A 19573-nucleotide genomic window follows, 5' to 3' on the forward strand; every position below is an offset into this window, starting at 1 on the left:
TGATGGACATGTCAGATCAATCTGCCTATATAAGCTTACTGTGCCCTGCAAGCAGCAGCTATTTTGTAGGAGGTGGCGGTGGCAAATAGATTTCTGGGGTGCTTTTTGGAAGCTGGAGCCAGAGCCTGGGATTTTTGTTTGTCCCAGAGATGATTCAGTACTGTTAGGAAAATGGCTGTCTTGGTCACTGGTATCATTGCTCCTGTAGGACTAATTTGTGCATATATTTGCCTTTCAGAAATCAAACGGGTCCCCATTTGCTAATAGTGATGCCTGCTTTGCCCTGGCCTATGCAGTTATTATGCTGAACACTGACCAGCACAACCACAATGTCCGCAAGCAGAACGTCCCAATGACTCTGGAGGTGGGTGCTACCACTGCTAGGCATCTGTCTTCTCTGGTTTTAGTAACAGTGTAGTGACTCTTTTTATCTTAATGGCATTCTCTTTTTTTGCTTGGCATTCTTCACTCAGGTACACAGTAAGCTGGAGTGCAGCACCAAAGTTGAGTATAGTTTGAGTGGGGAGTCGTGGACAAGGGGCAACCTGAAGAAATATGAGCTTAGCAGACAACTTACTGTGTTTATCAATAGGCTTTTGTTTGTGTGAGCAAACTGTATACGAAGACATAGTAAGATTGTTGTACTGCTGTGGGCTTCTAGAGAGTTTGAGTCTTGTGAGTGTCAATCCTGTCATTCTGATGTCCAGCGTTAGCTAAGCATGTGTTATGTTGTGTCTCTGTTCTTTCCTTGTGAGCATAGACAGGAGTTGCTGGACACTACTCCCTCTAAGAATAGCATTTAGTCTTTAAATTTTGAGGCTGCATGTTGAAGAATGTAGGAAAATCTCATTCGGGCCCCATGAAAAACAAGTGGAGTACTGATCCTAGCCAAAGAGTTTTAAATTGGAGATACTAGGAATTGACATTGGTGTAACTTTTTTCAGGAGTTTCGGAAGAACCTGAAAGGTGTGAATGGAGGCAAAGACTTTGAACAGGACATACTGGAAGACATGTATCATGCCATCAAGTAAGAATTAATCTGTCATTTCCTTGTATGCAGAGAGCATACAAACTAGAGTTGTTGGGTCTGTGAGATATCTGGAGAGTATGGAAAGCAACTCACCAGTCATGTGCCTGTTTGCCTCAGACCAAATTCCAGCTCCATGTGGGGCTGTAGTAACAAGCCTGTCACAGCAATTACACTTGGATTTGTATCTTTGGATTTTTTCCATGGTATTTTAATCCACAGAGCTTAAGATAAAGTTAGAAAATATGTTACTTCTATGAAAACGGAAAAGAACAGCTGAGCAAGACCAGCACATATGGAATGCTGTATCTAAGAAGGCTCTGTTCTCCAGACCAAGCCTTTAGACTCTTTTAGAACTTTTTATGTGGTTTGAGAGATAGTATCTCATCCCCAGGACTGCACTGGTGCCCTGACATAATGTGTCCAGGTCTCAGTTTAATATATTCTGCTTTTGAGCTCTTCACATGAGGCTGCTATCTGCATCAGTCTCTTCTGCCACCCCTAAAGCTCTTGACACACTGACCAATATTTGAGGAGAATTCCTGGTGGTTGAGACCCTTTTGTGCACAGACTGGCTTTGGGCACTAAGCTTCAATAATAGATTAAAAATCTAGCCTATCAGTAAATCAAAGCCCAGCCAGTTCGAAGCTGAGCGGATTACATCTCGGAGGAGACAGGATGTGACTGACTCTGTTGATTTCTGTCTGCAGTAGCTTGTGCTGGAAGCAGGGCAGTGTGATTAGGCTGACCCTCCCTTTTGAGCCTTCTCCAGGAAGGTGGGATTGCTGCCTATACTGAATATCTAGAAGTTCTTCAAGAGATAGCTCTAACTTTCAAATAAAACTCTAGTTTTGATTGGCTTCTCTTCCCTGAGGATGTCCTTAATGTTTTGAATAGTTACCTGAGAGTATCCTCATATTGTTCTGTTGCCTAGTGCCTCTGTCCCAGTCTATTCCCCTTTATCCCCCCTTCACCAGATACATGAGCTGTTTCAGTATGTTCTGTGACTAAAACAATTGGTATTTAATTTCAGTATTGCTCCATCTCAGACAGACTGCCCCAGTGTCATAGTTGAGATTGAGGAACTTTTTGTTTTCTTTGTACTATTGGGGGGGGAAAAATCAGACTGAAATCTGTATGAAGTAGTATATGATCTGTTCAGGATCTCAGCATTTCAGTTTTGAGCACAATTTCACGTCCTGAGACTTTCCAAGTAAACCCATTCACTTGCTTCTGTTAATATTAATCAAATATGAGTTCTTAGAAAAAATAAGCTGTTGACTGCAAACTTACTTTCCTATATAATCTCAGTTTTAATAGCTCTTGTCAAAATATGCCAGCACCTGAAACTGAGAAGAGCTTATTACTTATGCATAAATCAAGAGCATTTTTTATAGTTGTCATTAGCACATGAAAATTGCTTCTTTGGCAGTAAAGGACATTGTTTTTTGATTGCTGCAGAAAGGCTTTTACTTTCCAAATTGACTGCAATCTACTATTCTTAGTGGCTTTGAGACTCTTGTTCAATTAGTTGGTCATTTGCAGAGGATTTTCTCTTGTGCAATGTTACCTGAGTCTAGGGAGTATGTATTTAGGCTTGATATATTTTAACCTGTGATTGCAAGCAGTACTTGGCATTAATCATAATTATTTTATTACTGTGTAGCTTTATCCAAGTTAGATTAAGGAGCTGTGGTACCCTGGTTATAAATCACCCATCATACATTTGACTTCTTGTTTTATCTTTAATTTTATACTACTTGGCTTTCTAATATTTGATTTTTGCATAATATGAATATTTTCATTAGTCTTTTACAAGATACTCTTGACTGTGACTGCAGCGACATAACAATTTTTCTTTTGTCTGAGTATAATGAGATAGGGAGAGCACTCTAACACAGTGAGAGCTGGGATGGGGTTGAAGCTATGCCAGTGTGCTGTTCAAAATTTTTCATCATTTAACTGCAGTTTGTGTTGCATTTTGCACTTGTAGGGTTTGGTAGATGCTTCTTAATACTGTCCATACACTGTTACTGCTGGGTGCTTCTGAGAGCCACCAGACTTTATATTCAAGATATCAAAGAGGGACAGGAGAAGCAGGGAAGCTTGAAGAGAATGTTTCAGGAGCTAGCAAAATTGTTCCAGAATAGGTATCGCTTATCTCTGGGACCAAGTAATAAAAAGGCGTAAATGTTAGGTTTGGCTCAGAATGAAAAATTCAACCTTTCTGCCTTTCTACATTGTAGAAATGATGAGATAGTGATGCCAGAAGAACAGACGGGCCTGGTGAAGGAAAACTATATCTGGAATGTCCTGCTACATCGTGGTGCCACTGATGAGGGAATATTTCTCCATGTGCCTCCTGGAAGCTATGACCATGATCTCTTCACCATGACATGGGGGCCAACCATTGCAGCACTTTCTTATGTTTTTGACAAGAGCTTAGAAGAAACAATAATCCAGAAGGCTATTTCTGGTTTCAGGTAACTCTTGCATTCGTGAAGACCCAGAAGAGTACAAGTGTGGCCATTGTCTCCTGTTTATGTGCTGGAGCCGTCACAGTGAATGTCAACTGTTACTTTTCCTAGCAATTGAAAAGCATTTTATTGTGACCTACGGTCCTTTAGTTTTGTTCTGTCATTTGTATCGATTCATCCCTCTCTTGGTTGCCACTCACTGTTTGGCTTGACTGTGGTGTTGTAATAAATCAAAGTACCTGGGATACATATTTTTAAACTGCAACATGGTTGCATTTAAAAGACCTACTGACATAGTTGAGCTGTTCAGAATTGGGGGAGGGGGGAAGTCACTCTTAACTTGCACAGTGATGTTGGCAAAACCTCTGTATATGAACAAAACCTTTCATGTATATGAGGTCATGGCTGTGGTTGAATGATATGGGGGATTTTTTTCTTTCCCAGCTGACCAGTATTCAAAAAACTTGACATCTATGAGTAACTCTATTGGAACAATCTTTGGTCATGCTTAGATCCAGACCAAATAATGCCTTAAGTACTGTTAATGCACTACTGTAGCCATGATCTCTTGGAACTAGACCTTGAACACTACTACCAATCCCAGCAACTCTCTCTTAGGTCAAGAGACTGGGTATAATGCTCAGGTGGAAGTGGTCTATCTGTTTAGACTCACTTTTTTGAAGTGATCCGTGCATCAGCACAGGCAAATATGAGGATCTATGGGTAAGCATTGAGATTATTTGAAGGATAATAGTAGACTTCTATACATCAGCATTCATTATGAGTAGGTAGGTGGAGAGGAAGGTCTAAAATGTCAAGAATGAGGGTCTCTGATTAGCTGTCCTGCAGACAGACTCCTCTGTGCTTAGTACATTATTTTCTGTTTTCTTCTTTCTCCAGGAAATGTGCAATGATTTCTGCCCACTATGGCCTTAGCGATGTGTTTGACAATCTCATCATTTCTCTCTGCAAGTTTACAGCCCTCAGCAGTGAGGTAAGTTTTCAAGGAGGGGAAAGAAGCGTGACTTCCAGTATATCGGAGCTCTCTTCCTGTGTTAAGCCAGTAATAGTTGCTTATTTTAGTTATCGCGGTATCTGTAGGTATCTATCAGCCCCTGCCTAGAGTTTCTGGAGGAAGCAATGGAAAGTGTGTAGTGAAGTGAGACTGCCATAGGACAGGTTCAGATATGCAAATTTCCTTCTACTCGCTCACAAGTGGCAGTTTATGCAGAAACAGAATGCTTTGATGTAGAAGTGTTTATTGCACCTGCTTGATGTGAGGAGACAAATCTCCCTGTGATCCCAAGGAAGTTTATACATTTCAGATACTGACTATTTAGTTAAAGGGCTTATGCAGTGCCAAGAGGGACTGTTTTGTGAGCTGTACTTCCAAAGTGTAGGGGCTGTATGTGGATTCACAGCATAAGCACAAAGAGATTAGAAAAACAAATGCTTTGAATTGTCAGTTAGTGTGTGGAGTCTGGTAATAAAATCGGCTGCCTGCCCCACTTTTGGCAAGCCCTAAAGACCATTTCCCTGGGTTATACTGTGAGAATAAATTCGAGATGCAGTGGTTGGTGTAAGCTTTTGTTGCCCAAATCTATTTGTGTGTTACAGCAGCAGCCTGTTTTTCCTCAAGGTGTTTGATAGACAGTGTATGGCAGACCATGTTTTTTACTAAGAAGTTGACAGCAACTCCTGTAAAGGGTCAAAACTCCCAAAGAATCTCACAGCATTGCTCTCAGAACCAGCACAAGACCCACAGTGAGCAGAACAGAATTGCCACACATAAGGGAAGCAAGATGATTCAAGACTGAAAGCATGGGAGTAAAAAGGCCAAGACAGGTGAATTTTTTAACTCCCTTAAAGGGATAGGAGAAAGGGAACAGTCCTGCAAATTCATGCAGTTGATGGAATTAGGTTGCAGGGAAATGGAATGGTTTGGGCCAAGTGTTTTGTATCACTTGCATTCTGGCATTTGTAACAGTGAAAAAGTACTGGTTTGACTATTAAAAGACAAATCCTAAGCAGCGGGGTTGTTTTAGATTCTCTCTTCCTCCACAGCTCACAACAGTAAAGATGCAATACTTGATCCTCTCCAGGCATACCAGACCTCAAGACTACCAATAGATAACACAAGCAGAGGAATGTCTGCCAGGAAACAACAGTTTGACACAGATTTACACAGTAGAAGCAACTAGACTAAGCCCTCAGATGCACCAACTATTGCCAGCTGCATCCTATCTAGTTGTGAGACTGGAATCTGGAGCAGTTTGAGGTCTGTGTAAATTAAGCAAGCATGTCTTTTGGTGATGGCATAGAATAAAGGACTTCTGGACTTGCAGAAGGCTGAGTTCTTATCTTTGGCCAGATTCCAAGTACACCAATTACTTTCTGCTGTCCTAAATTCCTATAAGGATTGGAGACAGTAGTGGAATAGGACTACTGAAGAAATACTTTAAAGACAGTCTGGTGGAAAAGGAGAAGGAGGGGCCTTCTTCAGAGGACTGAGTAGACAAAGCAAAGAGCGGCTGTTAGGAAACAAAGGAGAACATCAAAGTGTCACTTAGCTGCTCAGCACTTCCCAGGTCAGATCATCCTGGTGAGCAGGCATCTTCTCCACGCAATGCATTTGCTATGCATGGCCACTTTGGTTTGAAAGAAGAGGAATGAAAGGAACATGGAGGGGGATTAAGTGATTTAAGGAGAACAAGTGCCCCTCTTCATGATCCACAGTTAAGATTCATACTGACTCAGTGAATAAGTAGTAGCAAAACGTGTGTGTGTTTTAATTCAGTGGTTGTGGCTTGTTAGCACAGTGCAAAATCAGGCATATTGCTGTTTGCACTCTGAAACTCCAGGGATGTATGTGTTCATATGGTTTCCTCATACCAACAGACAACCAAGTTGGTTGTCACATTTCTGCCAGATTTTCAGATTAGACTTCTAATGGAGTTTGCCTCTAGATCAAAGACCCATTTTGATAACAGTTTGGCCAGCAGTTTGGCTGAAGCAAGAGCTAGTTTTTCTGAACTTCAGATCCGAGATTGAGAGAGTCAATCCATCCTATCTCATATCTTCACTTCCATTCTTGATGGGGGAGTAAGTATGGATTTTGTCCACATAAGCAAGAGAACAGCAAAGCCCATCTCTTGTCAAAAGGAATAATGCAATGACCTTAAGTAACTGCAGAAACATGGAGCATGTTAATGTCTGATAATAGCTCACGATTGCTAGGTTTTTTCTTGTTTTGGCAGCATACGCTTGCTTGGTTGCAATGACATAGCACACTTCTTATATTTTGAAAAGCTGTGAGTGCGTTGAACGGATTGTGAGGATGTGTGATCCAGCAATTATTAGCAGAGACTGTATGTCAGGATCCATCACCTTACTTGTATCTTGCTGTTAAGTAGTGATAGGATTAACTTTGTGAGTCAGAAATGCTTTTGGCCCTGGTTTCCTTCTCTAACAGCAGGGCAGTGTAGTTGCTGCTTCCAGAGGAAATGTAGTACTTTTTGTAGAAGGCATTGATCCTGAAATGAGTTCCTGTAGCAGGATAATTAGTGAATTTTCAGCAAGTACTTTCAAAATGTTCTGTGTTGTTGTCATTCTTGGGGAGCGTATGTCTAGGTGGTTCAGTGATTCAGCTTGTAGCAGGTAACCCATCTTGTCCTTGTTTTTGTGCAAAGTGAATATGAGCTGAGGAGTTATCCAAGCATCATACAGAGAATTGTTGTCTTTCCCATAACCAATTCTGAAGCATATGCCCTAATTTTTGTTGAAAAGAAAGCATCTCTTTCTGACTGATTGCCACCGCCTCTTCTTTCCTGCAGTCTATTGAGAACCTGCCCACTGTTTTTGGAAGTAATCCCAAGGCCCATATTGCAGCAAAGACTGTGTTTCACTTGGCCCATCGCCATGGTGACATTCTGCGAGAGGGCTGGAAAAACATCATGGAGGCCATGCTACAGCTTTTCCGAGCAGAGCTGCTGCCCAAGGCCATGGTGGAGGTAATAATTGAAGAGTTAGAGGAGCGGGAAGCTGGCTTTTCATAGAGCCAGTTCCAAGAGGAGGCTCTTGTGAAGGCCTGGCTTTGGTAAAGTGTGTACAGAGCTTGGAAGCCTGTGAAGGGTGTAGTGCTTGAGTTACGTGAAGCTTCTTTCATAGGGTTTCATTTTTTCTCATTTTACAAAAACATTGGATTTGAGAAATTCCAACATTTATTTTACTTGAACACATTTTGAGTGTTGTGTGAAGAGGGACATGCTTATAGGTATGAAGTATTAAAGCACAGCATTTGTGTTGCCAGATGAGAGTGACACTTTACCGACGGGCTAGGGGAGCGAAGAGCTGGTTTGACTGCATATACTGCAGTTCGGTGTAGTGTTTCATCACTAAGAGGAACATCACAGGGTGGGGGGGGAAGGCTACAAAGAGGTGGATAATTGGTCATATGCACGTCATGGTCTGTATTCCAGGTTGAAGACTTTGTGGATCCTAATGGCAAAATCTATCTGCAACGTGAGGAGACACCATCTAACCGGTGAGTGGTGTAGATGTCCCAGGCAGTCTTTTTGGTACCAAAGGTGGAAAATAACATGGTCTCTTGTTTTCTTGCTGATGCTGGTCTCCTCTGATTTGCAGTGGTGAATCAACAGTACTGAGTTTTGTTAGCTGGCTCACCCTCAGTGGGACAGAGCAATCTGGTATGAGAGGGCCATCTACGGAAACACAGGAGGCAAAGCGAGCGGCTTTGGAATGCATAAAGGTAACATACAGGCTGCAGAACAACCTGCTTTTTTTCTTGGTGACAGTACTATGTGGGTAACAGGCCACAGAAGCATAAATATACATGCTGCTAGACAGTATTGCAGGCAACAGGTAACTTGGGAACTGTAAGAAACTATGGATAAGCATATCTGGATTGTCAGCTAAATGGTCTTATGTGCTGCTGTGTACACATGAAAACAGGAATGATTCCCCACAAGAGGCTGAGATCTGCCCTTGGCATCATAGTCCTATATTTGAAGACAAATTAATGACTTCTCAAACAACTAATCTTTTCCAAGACAGTGTTAAAGCATATGGTGCCAACAAAATCTGAACCTGGCAGTTGACCAGTGTGTGGACTTAGAGGAGTTATCTATCAAAATCTGTGTAGCACAGATCAGGTCTGCTAAAAGTAATTGATGTTAAACAGTGAACTAGTTGGCAGGAGTTTTTGTCCAGTTAACTGTGTTAAAGCCACTATCTGTATCTTTTCTGTGAACATGATGTGTTTCTGGAGGATCTGTTTGTATGCCATCCACACTCTCCAGATGCACAGTCCTCTTTTCTGTCTTTTGCAGCAATGTGATCCTGAGAAGTTGATCACAGAAAGCAAATTTCTCCAACTGGAATCCCTCCAGGAGCTCATGAAGGTGAGGGAGATACTGGGCAGGGGACTGGACTAGTGATAGAACAAGTATGCTATGCATGATCATGGATATGTGCCGTGTACTCACCTAGCTCCTCTGTCCCCAGAGGAGGTCTTGAAACTATTTGGGATATGAAACGAATCATTAGTTCAGCTGTTAAAAGTAACTTCTGTGCTGGCAGACACAAGTTGGTAGTAGAAGAAAACATTAAATTGTGGAATGCATTCTAAAAGCCTTGAGGACTCTTGGCAAGTGTTTGAAAGTATGTGTAATTCTGTGTAGGAGCTTAAAGTTTTTCATAGTTTCTGGTCTGCTGTGTACCTAATGAGAGCATTCTAAAATGCCACTCTAGTGGCCAGAGCTGTACAGAAATATTTGACCATGTGACCCTAGATAGTGTGGTACCTGGCTGCTGTGGGAAATGTAATAAGACTGGACTCATTAGCCTTTGGGCTAGAGTAGCTCATCTCCTTGGGAGAGTGTAATTTCTGTTCTGGGGGAATATTTTGCTCCTACTCCCATTATGTCAGGAATTCTCCCTTCATATGCAAGCTTGAGAGAAATAGCTCCAGTATTTGTAGTCATTCCTACGTATGTCTCCTTTTTCTGTGCTTCACATGTTATTAGAAAGAAGCTGCTGGATACTGCATCTTGCATAATGAAAAAGATATATTTTTTCAATATATTTAGCTTGACCTCTATCCAGTGCATTTTTGATAGACTGTGCATGACCTCACCAGACAGGGGAGTGCAGTTTTGCCCAGACTCAACGCATTCTGTTGGTCCTCACCTGTTGGTCCCCCATTTCTGGGAGCTTGTGATTCACAAAAATTTCCTGGCTCTTCCAGGCTCTAATCTCTGTGACTCCTGATGAGGAGACATATGATGAAGAGGATGCAGCCTTCTGCTTGGAGATGCTTCTGCGGATTGTTCTAGAGAATAGGTACGACCTTGAAATACATGCACATTCACTGTAGCATCCCTGCTTCACTGCAGCTGCTGCCTGGGTCCAGGGAATGAGTTCCTTATGTGTTTGGTTTGCCAGCTGAAGCAGCATGTGGCTGTAATTTCAGGGCTTAACAATTCTACTCTAGCATGTGCAAACAGAATGGCTGTTAGCTCATGAATTATTGCTTGATATTCTGAAATCTGAAGAATATAAACTAAATTCCAGAGGGAGAATTCTCCCACCTGATTGCTTTGCAAGTAATGAGTAAGAAATTTGACGGCTTTGCTGTGTCTATTCTTATATCTCCTACCTGGAGTTTTTCATTTATATTAAATACTGGGTTGACTAGAGTTCTGGGAGAGGTAGCTGGATCCTACTTGTCTCACTTTCCTTCATCCTACCCTTTGCCTCCTCCTTGTTGTTGCTAGGGACCGTGTGACCTGTGTCTGGCAGACTGTCCGAGACCACCTGTATCATCTCTGTGTCCATGCCATGGAGTTCTGCTTCTTGGTGGAGAGGGCAGTGGTGGGGCTGCTGAGACTGGCCATTCGACTCCTCCGTCGAGAAGAAATCAGTGCACAGGTAAGAGATTTTTGAAATGCAGTTACTGGGGGCGTTTTGTGGCCACACCTGGCAACACAGGAAACCAGCTGCTATTAGGTGGACCCATATTTAACTTTCTGTGCTGCAGATGACAACAAAAAGCAGTTGTAAGTAGCTCTAAATAAATGAAGGGGTACCTTGTTGGAGAATGGAGTGTAAGTAATAGGGTCTGTTATTCTCCTCTCCTCTGGCCAGGTTCTCCTCTCGTTACGTATCCTACTTATGATGAAGCCAAATGTGCTGTCCAGAGTTAGCCATGAGGTTGCCTACGGCCTCCATGAACTCTTGAAGACCAATGCTGCCAACATTCACTCTGGGGATGACTGGTACACACTCTTCACCCTCCTGGAGTGTATCGGGTCTGGGGTGAAGCCGCCTGCAGCCCTGCAGGTTACAGCAAGGGCAGATAACGACACAGGTAAGACAGGCCAGCTTTTGCTAGGAAATCTGATGCCTGCCTGCCAGATAAGCAGCTGCTTCCTCGAGCTTTTCAATTAGCAAAGGGGACTGCAAGAAAACAAAGCTGATATTAAACTACATTAGCAAGATTAAAGACCAGCACCTGCTGTTCACTCCTACCTCATGGTCTGTCCCTGTCTCTACTCTGCCGTCTCTTCCTACTCAGTGAGCAGCAATCCAGGTGCTAGTCCCTGGGGGAGCAGTGGGAGGAAAACTGATATCAGTTGTAGCAGCTGTAGAAGGTCTTTGATCTACCCAAGGAGCATTTTCTGCTGGTTGTGTTCTGGTGCCTTGGGTACTATAATCTCTCATCTGGGCATGTAATGTAAACCCAGCTGCTGCTCCTGTCATACTTGCTTCTTTTGTGGGACTGACTCCTTTCTGTCCCCATTTTAAGGATCTCATAAAGGGAGTTGTTATTTAAAATTATATTTCCAAATCCATTTGTATTAACAGTGCCTGAACCATTCCCACAAGACCAACCCACCGTTTCCCACTTCTCTTGACTGTGTTAAAAAGATGGTCTTTTCCACAAATTGTTCTGTTTTGCTTTAGCCAGCTGGCAATGTATTTGAGACTGATATCTTCAGACTTCTAAAGCAAAGAGCAAGAAAAGATTTTTCCAGAAGGCTTTGTTTTCTTTCTAGAACTTCTTGCTAGATCCTTATGCTTTATGCTAGACAGATGGGAGAAACACAGTTTTGTAAAACACTTATGGCATTTGCCTTCTGGGTTAATGTTGGGCTGTCTTCTCCCATCTCTCTCTTGTTTGTTTTTTTTTTACTGCTTCTGTCCTTGCTGATAGAGCAAACTGCTTAACTTGGCACCTTGCACATCAGAACATTAGTCCTCTTTACCTCCTGAAAATGTTTGGTGCACTGTGTTCACAGCAAGTCTGTCTGTCTGTTGGTGAGTTTCTAGATAGTGTGGAATGATGGAGAGAATGAGGTTTTTCCTTCTAAATAACATTATATCAGTAACTTTAATTTGTCCATTGCAAAGACTTCTGTGTTGGGGCATGTGAAATTTAAATGTCAGGGAAGGTAGATCTGACAGGTGTGGAACATGCTAATGTAGATTGCTGTTCATGAGAAAAATCTGACCAGTGTTAGTGTGGAGCTGAGTGTCCCCAGAGGGGTCATGTATTCCTACGTGAGTCATGTAATCCCATGCTGTGTTTTTGGACTTGTCTTGGCTGAACTTAGCACCTCTGGTAGTTGATAAAGTTTACGGTACATCTGATTCTTCCCTCAGGGTTGAAGTATTGGACTTCTGCCCTTTTTAAATCCACAGTCGGGCTGACAAATGACACAGGAGAGGATGGAAAGCTCCTTCCCTCTGGAGGAGAAAGCAAAACATGCCTACAGGGGAGAAACAGGTCTCACAGGAAGAGAAGCCTGGGCTGGTTTCTTCCAGGGCCCACTAGTCGTTCCTGGCTGATGCTGATCTGACTAATCTGGATTGCTTCTGCCTTATCCACAGCTACTCTTGCAAGTTCTTGATTTGGCTGTGATCTAAATCCCATGCCTTTTGTTTTGCAGGTGCTCAGTCAGACAGCGAGGTCTCCTCCTATCATCCCAGTGACATGAGCCTGGACCGTGGCTACACCTCTGATTCAGAGGTGTACACAGACCATGGGAAGCCTGGCAAGATGCATCGCTCGGTGACAGATGTGGATGTCATGAACAGTGGCTGGCTGGTGGTGAGTAGCAAGTGGGCTTCTGGTGCCCAGAGAAGACTACTCCTAGCATGGCTGTGAGCAGAGGTTGTGATAGGGGGAGAAAGAATAAGACAGTAGAAAAGAGTGCTAAGGTGAGCTGATAATATAAAGGGAGGATGGGGAGAAATACAGATGGAGAGGAGAAAGGTTGGAGGCAAATGAGGAAGAAAGGGAAATGGACCCTACAGAACCATTATCTGTTGACTTCAGAAGAAAGGCCCTTTCAGTAGGTGCATGAGGTGCTACTTGCTGTGCTACCCTCTCCTGCTACCCTCTTGCTGTGCCCTGCAGGTGGGGAAAGATGACATCGACACCTCCAGATCCACTGCTGGGCTCAGCAGGCTGGGTCCATCTCCTCTCGTCAACCAGTACAGCCTGACTGTGGGGCTGGATTTGGGCCCACATGACACGAAGTCTCTCATGAAATGTGTGGAGTCCCTGTCATTCATCGTGCGAGATGCTGCCCATGTCACACCTGAGAACTTCGAGCTGTGCGTCAAAACGATACGGATCTTCGTGGAGGCGAGCTTGAATGGGGGTGAGATGGCCCTTCACTTGACAGTCAGGACTGGGCTTAGGGTGGCCAGTCAGCAAGAAGTGTGAAGTATATTGTCAAGGAATGAGTCCCCAACCCCCAGAAAATGGTTTCTATGAGAAGAGTGTCCTGGCTCCTGCTAACAGCAGGGACCTTATTTTTATCCTCTTCCCTGGGATGGAGGCGAGGTCTGGAGTTGATATGGAGGTAGCAGTATCAGCTCTTGTTTGAAGGTTGTCCCTGAGGGGTGCTGGGTCCTCTCTACAAGCAGGTAGTGGTCATTTCACAGGACAGGGCCCTCTGCTGGGGATATCAAAAGGTGGCTGCTCTATGTGTTGAAAGGCAGAAAATTTTGTGGTGGACTGTGTATATGATATGTTGCTGCCTTTTACTTTCTAGGGTACAAGTCCCAGGAAAAGAGAGGGAAGAGCCACAGGTATGACAGTAAATCCAGTCGGTTAAAAAAAAAGCCAAAGGAGAGCTCCACACGGCGATCCCGGGTCTTGAGCCAGCACCAGGCACACACACACAGTGATGAGGATGAGGATGAGAGCATCCCTGCCAGCTACCACACTGTGTCTTTACAGGTTAGTCAGGACGTAAGTATAGCAAGGATTTCCTCCTCTCCTTTCCCATACTTAGGGCTTTGCTAGGTAATCACTGGGATTCTTTATGGGGCAAGGGAGGGCTGCACGTTGGGTTAGTGGGCACTGGATGACAGTGGATTAGAGGGTGGCTCTGGTGGCAATGTGTGGTTCTGCAGTGAAAGAGGAAGACTGCAATTTGTACGGGCAAAAGCAGGATAGCAGTGGAGGGAGAGGTCCTCTGGAAAGCAAGGAGGAGGTCTGAAGCTGTGAATCACTGTAGTAGGTAAGATGGATGTGAATCCAAGGGCATTTGGAGGCATAAGGTTCATGTAGGATTAGCAGGGAGTCTGGCAGGGTATCAGAGCTTGTGGAAAGGGGAAAGCCCTGTGGGCTGAAGCACTGGGATTTCAAGTAGAGAGGACTGGGCTAAGGGAGTAATTTCTCTCTGGCTGGTACTTGAAAGGTGTGAAGGCACAGGCCTGCTGACTGTCAGGCTGTTGGGCCTCAGTTCATTAGTAAACAGTGCTGTCATGTGCCCATACGGAGCTGTTCTGAGAGAACTTTGCATATGCTTCATGCCTTTTTGTTAAAAAAAAAAGTTGCAGAGAGTTGTTTCTGGACAGCATAGCTGAATCGCTGGGTTTATCCCTCTGCCTGGGAGAGTCAATGCTCTATGCCAGGAAAGAGTCCCTTCTTCCTTTTGGCATGACTGGAGTGGTGGTTCTCAAAGATGGGATTGACATGCCTACTGAACTGAAACAAATCTTGTTGAATGCCTGGCACTTGACCACTTCAGGAGGGCACAGACAGCAGGGCCTGCCACCATCTCTGTAGCTGTGCATGAGTAGGTACATACAGAAAGCAGGGTTGAGTAGCTGTGAGCCTTTTAGCATTGGTTTGGAGAAGAGCAGAGATCAGAGTTGCTTCAGATTTTTAAGTCCTGTGTGTTTCTTACCGTGCTGTGTACTTGCAGCTCCTGGACCTCATGCACACCTTGCACACGCGAGCAGCCGGCATTTACAGCTCCTGGGCGGAGGAGCAGCGACACCTGGAGACGGCGGCCAGGAAAATCACAGCGGATTCCCGAACACTGTGGTCCAACTGCTGGTGTCCTTTGCTACAGGGTAAAGCTGGTGATGAGAGCAAGTAGAGACATTTCCAAAATAATGGCAGGAAAGTTGATGAGCCAAGAACTAACTGCAGAAGGCAGGCAGAGGTTGTTTTTAGAGTCTCTTGTAATTGAAAAAGTATTTGGATCAGATTTTGAATGATATCTTTAGCATGAGTTAGCTGCCAGCATGTTTCTGGATCTGACAGTAGATTTCCAGTCTGTGGCCTGGAACAAGTTTACTTTTTTTCCCCCCAGATCTTCATTAGACTTTTTACCCTAGACTGGGAAAGTAGGGATGTGACACTTTCACTGTGGGCTTTTCCCTGAATCTCTCTCTTGCAGGTATTGCCTGGCTGTGTTGTGATGCCCGACGCCAGATACGGATGCAAGCACTCACTTACTTGCAGCGGGCCCTCCTGGTACATGACCTGCAGGCCCTGGATGCCCTGGAATGGGAGTCCTGCTTCAACAAGGTAACCTCCTGGCTGGGCTGGGCATGTAGGCAGGAAAGTATTGTTATGAAGAACAAACCTGTGTGCAGGAGTGGAAGAATGGTATTCTTCTTCAGCAGCTGGTTCACCACAGCAGCAAGACGATCCTTACTGTGGTCTTGTGAAAAGTTCCTTTCTGCTTAGGTTTCTGACAGAGCCTTTTGGAGTACTGAAGTGGATCCACTCATGTCCACTTCCCATTGCTTCTCTCATGGTCTCTGTCTGGAAACCATCAGTCCCCAAATCCAGCTCCTTTCTGTAAGGTTGTCTGGGCAAATCTCATCAGTCATTTTTCAGCTCTAAAACATCCATGTGTCTGATCCAACAGGTGCTGTTCCCACTGCTAACCAAGCTACTTGAGAACATTAGCCCAGCTGATGTTGGTGGGATGGAAGAAACTAGGATGAGAGCCTCAACACTACTGTCCAAGGTGAGCACACTTCTGCTGCCTGAAAGCTCAAGAAAACCCTTGCTGTGATTGCTTCTCAGCATCTCTGATCTGGATAGGTTCAGGGTGATAGTTTGACTGTCTTTAGTGCTGGGCTTCTCCATGAGCTTCTGTTACTGGAACTGCCTTCTTTCCAGAACTGTATCCATGATCCTAGGCTTGGAAAAGTTGTCAGGAAAGAGTTTATTACTTTATAATGGAGAGAGAGAGAAGTATTTCACCCAACATTAGTTGAAGACAGTGTGTTCTCATGGTGAAATGATGCATGTCACAAGCTGATAGTTCTGACCTGAGGCAGAGTCTGGATGGGCTGGAAGACATGGTGATGCAGACTGCAGGGGCCTCTCACAAAGGAGACAAGATCCAGTCCTCCACATGTGCAGCTCAGAAGAGTGGAGGCCTGTGGCACCCTCAGGCCAGGCCTGTGCATGCTCCCAGCCTGCCACAAGGACAGGCAATCCGGATTTGCAAGATGTGAGCAGCATCCCTCATATTGTTGACAGGAGTTGTGTTTTTTCCTAGGTGTTCCTACAGCATCTCTCCCCACTGCTCTCACTGACCACCTTTGCTGCCCTGTGGCTCACAATCCTAGACTTTATGGACAAGTACATGCATGCTGGCTCTAGTGACTTACTGGTAAGGTGCTGAATGTGGTGCTGCAGTGCTTTGGACAACCATTCACCACTTTTAACCTTCTGAATTTGAAAGGTGTTTTGGTTTGATGCATTTTTTGGGTTTTTTTTAACCTTTTAATCCTTCCCAAACCATTTTGTTCCATGATTTCTCACCTTGGCCTCTGTTTCCAAGGCAGCCCATCAGCTGTTTTGAGCTTTTGTTTATTGCTGTATGTCCATTCTTTGTGTCCTGAGGAGTGTCTCTGATTATAGCTGGAGGCCATTCCAGAGTCTCTGAAGAATATGCTGCTCGTAATGGATACAGCTGGGATATTCCACAGCGCTGATTCACGGACAGGATACTCAGATCTCTGGGAGATCACTTGGGAGCGCATTGACTGTTTCTTACCTCGGCTGCGGGATGAGCTCTTCAAACAGACAGTCATCCAAGGTACAAGGGACTGGGAAATTTTAAGAAAACAGGTTTGGACCAGTGCTTGCACCTTGTCCAGCACGCAGCTGCCATAGTGCCTGGAAGCTGATGAAATGATAGTTGCAGGAGGCTGTGGGAGCTTGGCACAAGAAGGGCAAATTGAGGGTACCAGGAGTGAGCAAACTGGTGTGTGGTCTCACTGCATGTTTTGTCTTCCTAGATCCTGTCCTGAACATACCAGTGGAGCAGCAGCATCAGAAATCAATAGTGTCTGCCCTGCCCCCTTCTCCTGTGGGGGATGTGAGATCAACCACCCACCTGGCTCCTTTGGAGAAGCCTTGTGAACTGGGTGCCAGTGGTAAGTCCTGTTTTCTTTTTTCTGGAATCATGTTCCCAGCATGGTGGCATGGATCTGCTTTTCCTTGCTTTAGCATGATCTAGGGTGACCAGGCCTCTAGTGTTTTGAACTGTTGTGCTTCCAGATGGATAGCTTTTGGCCTTCTTGCTGAGGTTGTTGGGGTGGGCAGAATGCCTGTGATTGGCCCCTGCTCCTCACGACCTCATATGAAGGGGCAAGTCTCAAAAGGCCCCTGAGTTGATCTTGAGCCCTGCTTAGTTTTCAACTAATAGGTGACTTTGTCAGGTCCTGTGTAACGACGTATTTTGTCTCTTCCTATTTCTAGAGTCCGAGAGACCCACTGCACCTGCCTCACCCACCATCAGCACCTCTGCCTCTCCTTCTTTCCCAGCATCAGCTTCAACAAAGACAAGCCCCGTTACGGACATACCTCCTACGACAGCACAGCCACCACTCATCCTGCAGCCTCTTGCATCTCCCCTGCAGGTTGGAGTGCCACCTATGACTCTTCCAATCATTCTCAACCCAGCCCTAATTGAAGCCACCTCTCCTGTTCCCCTCTTAGCTACTCCACGGCCCACTGACCCCATGACAACCTCTGAAGTCAATTAGTTTGAGGGTGTCTGAGAACTGTCTGCTGAGGAGGCTCTGTGGGTGGAGGATGCTGGCCAATTTCTCTGGTAGTGGGCATGTTTGTTTTAGATGATGCTAACCTGAGCAGAAGGGCTGCTGCCACAATGGAGCATATTCGATCCTGCTCCCTTCTTGTGGCATCACCTAGAAATCTGCCTACAAATTCCTGTCTTCTTGAAGGGGTGCCCAGTTCCACTGACCTTCCTGCCTTTGCAATCTCAGGGGCCAGGCAACACTCACACCCAGCAGCCTGGGACCAAGCTGCCACCAGTTCATCTGGTAAAGAGGGGAAAGTTATTGATGTCATGCCAGAGAGGAGCTGCAGTACAGGGCTGCCTCTCAAGATTATTCAGTCCAGTCCCTGGGCAATTCCCCAGCCATTCCCTAGCTTTACTGCTCACTCCTCTGATTGCACTGCTTTGTCTGGGCTCTGGGCATGCCTGAGTTCAGCAGGTAAAGAATTTTGTTAGAAATGTGGATTGCTTACAGTGCAGCTCCCAGTTTGCTACATAGGGCTTCTTGCCTGCTGTAGGCACATGCTTTCCTTCTGCAACACCACAGATGACAGCAATCCCCATGCCAGATATGGAATAGGCAGCAGGGGAGTCTGATAGGGGCAGCATGGCTTTCCTCCCTCCTCCTGTGATACAATCAGGCTTTCTGGTTGGAGAGAGCAAATCCAGAATGCTCTGCATAGTTGAGTAAATGAGAAGGAAATGCTGAGAGCAGAGCACCATGGCCATCTCTCACACAGCACTTGGGGGCCACTCCAACACAGCAGCAATGTGTTGTTCGCCACTTGCTACACTGTCCTCTTGGTGACCAGCCCCCTTCCTTAGGAGAACATCCTCTTCAGCTAGAGAAGATTGGGGATCTGTGGCACCTGCTGACAGATGCCCAGCAAGTCTGCAGTGGTTTCTCTTGGAGGCTCTGCACAGATTTCACCCTTGTGCATCTTCTAGTTGTTGGGATCGCACATCCTTCTCCCCCCAGGACACCCCTGCAGCCGAGGCCCTGGTAGTCATTCTTGTGCTTCCGCCTTGCAGCAAGGACATCCTGCTCTTCCCCCTCCTTGTGGCCAGAGCAGAGCTGGCTGCCTGGCAAATGCTGCATCACCGTTCCCCCTCCTCCTCCCTCGACTAGCTGGCTAAATTCTCAATAATTTCAATCTTGGAAATCCCCCTGGTGACTGGGAGGGGCATGGGTGGGACTCCAACCCAGTGTGTCCTGTATGGAGAGGAACCTGCGGTTGGGGTGGGAATATGACTGTGTACATACAGAGTAAATGGCTACAAATCCAATGGACTTTTTACAGTGTAATAAATACATCCTGTAAATGAATGCTCCAGTGTTGCACTCCTTTGTCATACAACTGTGGCTCACAGCTTTGGGCAAAATGGAGTTTACTTGTCAGGGTACTGTGCCCTGGTTCCACATACCAGGATCCTGCAACAGAGCGCTCTGTCTGTGGAGAGCACGAGGGGACTTGTCCTAACAACTGGTCAACTCATGAGGGGGCTGCAGTGGAGATTGGCCATCAAGGGGCTAAGCAGGAGTGGTTCCCATCATGGACAAAGCAGAGCTTTAGCAGCGAGATTGCTCTTGCAGAAGACGACAGTTCCATGTTGTCTGTAAAATTTCTGGTGTTACATTGGTGCGTGCTCACGCACCACCAGGACTGAGAGCCGAGACCAGGGCTGAGGACCAGGTG

General features: G+C 45.2%; 1 protein-coding gene across 6 annotated transcripts in view; it reads left to right on the forward strand.

Moving 5' to 3' along the window:
• GBF1 (golgi brefeldin A resistant guanine nucleotide exchange factor 1) overlaps positions 1-19203 on the forward strand; it is a 106656-nt gene extending 87453 nt beyond the window's left edge. For 3 of the 6 annotated variants that reach the window (XM_017806960.1, XM_017806961.1, XM_017806962.1), the window contains 21 exons: positions 239-364; positions 945-1027; positions 3274-3510; positions 4405-4498; positions 7338-7514; positions 7983-8047; positions 8149-8272; positions 8853-8924; positions 9770-9864; positions 10299-10452; positions 10669-10891; positions 12474-12634; positions 12944-13190; positions 13587-13786; positions 14748-14898; positions 15228-15358; positions 15705-15806; positions 16347-16460; positions 16712-16889; positions 17092-17229; positions 17555-17841. In XM_017806960.1, the coding sequence (XP_017662449.1) occupies positions 239-364; positions 945-1027; positions 3274-3510; positions 4405-4498; positions 7338-7514; positions 7983-8047; positions 8149-8272; positions 8853-8924; positions 9770-9864; positions 10299-10452; positions 10669-10891; positions 12474-12634; positions 12944-13190; positions 13587-13786; positions 14748-14898; positions 15228-15358; positions 15705-15806; positions 16347-16460; positions 16712-16889; positions 17092-17229; positions 17555-17841 (3159 nt within the window). Of the gene's footprint in view, positions 1-238; positions 365-944; positions 1028-3273; positions 3511-4404; positions 4499-7337; positions 7515-7982; positions 8048-8148; positions 8273-8852; positions 8925-9769; positions 9865-10298; positions 10453-10668; positions 10892-12473; positions 12635-12943; positions 13191-13586; positions 13787-14747; positions 14899-15227; positions 15359-15704; positions 15807-16346; positions 16461-16711; positions 16890-17091; positions 17230-17554 lie in introns of all 6 variants that reach the window. The other 3 variants (XM_017806959.1, XM_017806963.1, XM_017806958.1) reach the window with 2 other exon arrangements.
• The last annotated feature ends 370 nt before the right edge of the window (positions 19204-19573 follow it).

The sequence above is a fragment of the Lepidothrix coronata genome, unplaced genomic scaffold (genome assembly GCF_001604755.1).
Source record: "Lepidothrix coronata isolate B3197 unplaced genomic scaffold, Lepidothrix_coronata-1.0 Scaffold17, whole genome shotgun sequence".
NCBI lineage: Eukaryota > Metazoa > Chordata > Aves > Passeriformes > Pipridae > Lepidothrix > Lepidothrix coronata.